The following is a 5,854-nucleotide window of genomic DNA, read 5'->3' on the forward strand; positions in this document are numbered from 1 at the left end:
TTAATGAAGAAAATTTATCACTAATAGTCTAATACACTGCATCAAACTAAAGTTCCAAAACAAATGTAACCTTTTTTTTCCCAAACATATAATAACGACAAAACTATTAAATTAAAAGAAGACACATCTTTGTTTTTTTAATGTAACATTGTACAAGATAAGCAACTTCTACCAAAAAATTCCCGAGATTCCAGGGAGCATAAACATTGAACTTCAGCTTCCTTGATAAATTCACTGCATTTAGCTAAGTGACAATTGTGCATGTAACTCTTCTAATAGTCCCTTTTAGCTTCATAACAAAGCCACTGTCAAAGGCTTCAGTTCAAACAGAAAGGTGCTGGAAGCCTAAGGGCACGCTTGTAATTTAACTTGGTCTTCAGTGATTATTGTGTAGAAGTGGAATTTCCATCAACAACCCAATACTGCTTTACAGCAATTAGTATCTTCTCAGGAACAAGAGGACCATCTTCATGGTCAACCATTTTGGTATCCCATCTCATTCCTGCAACTATTTTCTTTACCTTTATTAAGGTATCGACTTCATCGCGGAATATGACGGCGCCTTCCGGCCGCAAGATCCGGTCCATCTCCAGAAGAATGTCTTCTGCATTACATCTGCATTTCATCAAACGCATATGCTTGAGGCTTACGAATGGACGCAAAAAGAGGAAAATTCAGAACCAAGTAATTGATCAAAACATTCAGAAAACTCTGTTTTTTGAACCTTATGATCAAGAGTCATCTTTGAAGGTCATATAAGGAAAACTATAATTGCATAAGAAGATGCAGGAGAGGATTTAGAATTGAATTAGACAATTAGTTGAATAGTGGTTTGCCAAACAAACACTTACTTATCCTTGTACAGACTAAAGAGGCCATTGGCATGAATGAGATCATATGTCCTTGGATATGTTGAAAAGGCTTCACACCTGAATTTGCAAAAATACAAACATAAATAAGGAATTCAACTAATAGTACAAGAGTCGTACAGCTACATCATATATTTCAACATTAAACGAAAAGATGCCATAAATATAACCCGAGAAAGAAGCTAGAAAGCGATACCAATCATGATAAATGCCAATCAAGCCGCGCTCATATATGACCCCCAGGGTACTTTTCTCAGCTGTGGTAGGCACAACGTTCATGACCCATAACTTGGGAGATTGAATAGCTGCAGCAAAACTACCCAACCCAGCATTCATATCCATAATGTTTCGATATCTTCCGGTATCCAACAGTCTATTAATTTTCTTGTAGGCATTTACATGTTTTTTCCACTTTTGGTTATCATCTTGGTATGTCTCGGAAGAAACTCCAGGTACCAAGCCACTAGCAATTCTAGGGGGAATGGCATATAACCTGCTCGGAAATGGTTTAAGATCTCCAGCTGAAACTTTAGGACTTGGGGTAACGCAGGCCTCCATTTTCTTGTACCTAAAGCAACAAAATAAAGTCATTCCACGTTAGCAAACCAGTTCTTCCTAAACAAAGTTATTTGTTAACAATATTCTGGATTTACTCCAGAAATATTTGATATATGAGGTAATCGCCAATGACAAATTTGAAAATTAACAAGGTAAGCAGTTCCAGAATATTTTCAAGCATTTCCGTAGTTATACATGAAGAAGACATAATCAAGCTGAGATTTAATGGATAGTAGAAATACTACAAGAGATACTAATATTGCATTATTAAACTGCAAACTACAAATAAACAGAACATACCAGACATCATCAGTATCTGAAGATTCACAAAAATTTACACCGGCATCTTCTTGTTTGCGTCGACATGACTCAGAATCCATAGTCTTTTGCCAAACAGCAATCTCAGCCCTCTCAGACCTCTTCACCCAGCAAAGTTTCTTAGCAATCTCTTCAATCTTGTTTTGTTCATCCTCAAGGTCCTCCTTTGGTCTCTGCCAGGCTTTGTAATTAACCCTGTAATTGATTGGAGGGCCCGAAAGCACCCAGTAACCGCCAGGTCTTAGGACTCGATCAACTTCCATCATATATATTCCACCTGTAAACATAATGCAACTTTAAACTGCTGCTGTCGCAAGTAATACAATATAAATTGTCAAATTAAAAAAAAAAAAGCATGATCACAATAGTTTGGAAATTGTGTTTCGAATCTGTATGAACTAATTCATAGACAAGATGATAGTGTTAATCGGGAAGTTCTCACCATTTGCTCCCCAAGGAATCAAACAGCGAGAACAGTGAGCCATGTCAAAGGCTCGAGATGGATAAGGCAACTTTATGGTTCCCAAAACACCAATTACAGCAGGTACACCCCTTTCAAGAGCAAATTGAACTTGTGCTTCATGAGAATCCCTTGGTGCAAATGACATGGCAATAACATTTCTGCTCCAAAGATACGCACCCCAACTTGCAACCTGAGCAAAGAAACCCAAAGTAAGAATTCAAAGTTAAAACAAATATAAAAAATGTATCCAAATTTTGTGTGTAATAATGGTAAAGGAGGTGCCAATGATAAACATACCCCACAACCAGTATCTAGCGCAGTCCTCACTGTCCCATTAGCTATAGGTATCACAGATGCAAGTTGATCAATATATTTATCAGCGCCTTGAGGAAACTGGGTTCCACCACCAGGGAATCTGAACACATTTCCCTCATATTGGATCCAATTCTGAATAGCCTTCTCAACTGTAAGACTCTTGTACGGAGCATTTGCATATGGAACATAATCACGACTCTTTGGCCATGGAAACGGAGTAACATACCCCTTGGGCGCTGGAATCAAACAATGCAGCTTCTCTTCTTCACGTGGGCAATGTCTCTCTCGATAGATCATGTTCTCTCTAGGGAAGGTCATTGCTCGCCGTTGATCTTGGCAGGGGGTATAATCAGTATATTTTGCTTTGCATGGTTGAAACACCTTAGGTTTCGAATCAGCTTCATCAAGTTTGCTAAGTTCTCCACTATGGTGGGAGTCAAAACTTAAATTTGGTACTATCTCACATTCTGTATTACTCTTGGTAATCTGCAATGCTATGCTATCACCCTTTCCAAAACCGCTTCTCTGCCACGCTCCCAATATATAGAAGAAACAGCAGAGACCAACTACTATAAAGATCTGCACAGTGCTTCTAGTCCTGCCATCAGCTGAACTTGGTTTCGCCATGTAGAACCTGAAAATGATCACTTTCCAATTCAGAACTAAGAAATGTGATGCTGAATTCTCAAAGACTATGTACCACTACATCTACTCAAGATGTAGAAAACCTGATAAGTCCAAATCCAGACACTTGCTCCAATGAACATAGCTAAAGAATAGCAAGTTCCAAAAATATCAATATTTTAATATCTATCCAACTCCTTATCAATGATCAACACCAATCACCTGCAATAATCTATAGCATACATCGATATAAAAGATTTTCATAACTGACACAAATCATGACAATTTAGTCTCAACCACCGTCATAAGGAGCAATCATTAGTTAGTTTGCAACACATATTGTCAAAAATAGATAAGGTGAAGCTAGCTTCAGATCTACTCAACAGTGTAGAGCTTAAGTAAGTTCTATGTCAAGAAAAGTTAGAATACTTCTTCTATACCACCCAAAACAACACAATCTTTAATCTTCTTTAGGATTTAGAAAATGAAGTATGCAAAAAAAAAAATAAAAAATACAAACTGAGATAGTAATTGAAGAGAACCAAACAAAACTTTGAACACCCACTTATGAAGAAAGCATGCAATATTGCAAAAAGGAGCAAATTCAGAGCTGTAATGAATACCCACGAAAGCTAATTACACAAAAGCAACTCAAAGCACATAAAAAACTGAACTTTAGATACGAGGAGGGAAGCGGAAAACATAAGAAGAATAATAAGGAAGGAAGAGAATTTAATGATGGGAATGGAAAGTCGAGATCTCTTACCGATCATATAATAATGGGTTCAGCAATGGTGGAAGGATCTGCGATACCCCAATAACAAGTATTGGAAGAAATACTGAAAATTTGGGAACTTTATTATCTGATATTTATTTCTGAGCAACCCAGCAATGATTTCTGTGCGTGGCTGCACACCACACAGTGTAATGTGTTGTAGATCCGGTTGGAGAATGAGTGAGAGACTCTAGTCAATTGTAGGTATAAAAGCAAGTAGCTTTGGGACTTAATCACAATAAATAGGAAGGAGAGAAAGAAAAAGTGGGAAAATAACGGGAAACAGCTATGTTAATCTCTGTGTTCTGCCACTGAACCACACTGTTTACGCTTTTTCCAGATTTACAGTGATTGGTATGAGTATGACTATGTATGATACGATATGATTAGTTTATGAATGAATTACAATTACAATTAGAATTTTGAATAAACAGAAAAAGACGCTGTGTGTACCGAATTCCCCCTCTATCCTCTATTTTCTGTTATTCTTGTTAAAATTGTTGTCTTCCAGTATATGCTAATTCAGGATTTATTACAATATTACTCCTATCTTTTCTTATCTTTTCTTTTCTTTTCTTTCTTTTGTTATATATACTTAGGTCAAATTGTTCTCACAAAAACGTGTTTTTTCGCCAATAATTCAGGTTCTTGAAATTTTAGCACACCCCTCTCGTTATTATGTCAATAGCCTAATACTAATACCTTCATTAATAAATAAAAGAAAATTAGTTTTATTTTGTGTAAAAGTAGGAAAACCCTAATCCCTAGTGATTAACCTAACGTGGATCTAATAAGGATATTCAGTTTTGTAAAATGTTTAAAAGAGCGATAGTTTTTCTTATAAAATATCAAAGTCTCACATCAGGATGTATAATTAAGTATAGATGATGATTGTGAAATGGAGGTAGGGCTCATGTACTTCAAGACCCTTCAGTTTTCTTTATTATATTGGGCCAACATAGATTTTTCATGTATAAGATTAATTAAATGTGCACGCGTTTACTCCACCGCCTTGGAATTGTGTTTTCCAAACTCATCAAAGTCAATTTGTCTTAGTTGTCAAGTTTTTTTAAAGTTATTAAACACTAATATTTTAATTACTTTTGGATTAAAATTTTTATAATAACAAAAAGTTTAGTGACTAAATTTTTTATGTTTTCATTTTATTGATCTCTTTATTTAAATATTTTTATTAAATATATATGAGCTCAAGTTGTGCATGTTTTTTAAGTTTTGATTTTGGCTCAAGAGGTTCAAAGGCTCTGTTTGTTTGAACATTTTTATTGACATTGGGGATGCCATTTGTTAATTAACTGATTAATCCAATACACAACTAAAGATTATCCTTCTGTGTGTATGACATGAAGATGAACTAATAGACTGATAGACATCCTATGATTGAGATAATCTAATTCTTTAAATATATATATTTGACATTTTCAAAATTTTTGTAATTTAAAATATTTAAATGTTATTCTTTTAAAATTAATTATTCAAATGTATTTTTTATAATATTATAATCGCTATAGAATGAGGGATAAAATAACAAATTAGTTACCACCTTAACAAAAAAAATAGTATTTGGATAATTAATTTTTCAAAAATGACATTTTGATAAAATAATTTTTGAAAAAGTTGATAGATTCATTTTTTTCTTTTTTATAAAAAAACAAACCTTCATGGGCTTAGGATACCGACAGGGAGGACAGTAGGAACATCGTGCGGAGCGGAACTGCAGATAGAAGTGATAATATTTAGATGTGAAGACAAAACAAAATCACAAGTGTGTTGTTCTGTTATTTCTCTATATAATTTTTGGTGAAGACGGAATGAATCGGATTTGTTCCAAATCTTAGGCTAATTTTTGTTGCCTAAATACTCATAAAAAATATAATATTTATTGATTATATATATTTTTTAATTATCTAATAA

At 34.6% G+C, this 5,854-nt stretch overlaps 1 protein-coding gene across 1 annotated transcript; it reads right to left on the reverse strand.

Annotated features, from left to right (window-relative positions):
- On the reverse strand, positions 1 to 4,393 carry LOC107481222 (probable methyltransferase PMT2). The gene is made up of 7 exons (XM_016101444.3): positions 3,914 to 4,393; positions 2,506 to 3,157; positions 2,188 to 2,398; positions 1,728 to 2,022; positions 1,066 to 1,437; positions 852 to 929; positions 1 to 615 (listed from the first exon to the last, which is right to left on the reverse strand). Exons 2-7 carry the CDS (start codon positions 3,148 to 3,150, stop codon positions 384 to 386), a joined length of 1,833 nt encoding a protein of 610 aa, XP_015956930.1. The 5' UTR covers positions 3,151 to 3,157; positions 3,914 to 4,393; the 3' UTR covers positions 1 to 383.
- Positions 4,394 to 5,854: the final 1,461 nt, after the last annotated feature.

The sequence above is a fragment of the Arachis duranensis genome, chromosome 3, assembly GCF_000817695.3.
Source record: "Arachis duranensis cultivar V14167 chromosome 3, aradu.V14167.gnm2.J7QH, whole genome shotgun sequence".
Classification (NCBI taxonomy): Eukaryota; Viridiplantae; Streptophyta; class Magnoliopsida; order Fabales; family Fabaceae; genus Arachis; species Arachis duranensis.

Excerpts from the sequence above, each read along its gene's own strand:
- LOC107481222 (XM_016101444.3), bottom strand. The coding sequence starts at position 3,150 with ATGGCGAAACCAAGTTCAGCTGATGGCAGGACTAGAAGCACTGTGCAG. Across the intron at positions 2,399-2,505 it reads CGCTAGATACTGGTTGTGGG|GTTGCAAGTTGGGGTGCGTA; the intron begins GTATGTTTATCA and ends TTCTTTGCTCAG. Across the intron at positions 2,023-2,187 it reads GATTCCTTGGGGAGCAAATG|GTGGAATATATATGATGGAA; the intron begins GTGAGAACTTCC and ends TTATGTTTACAG.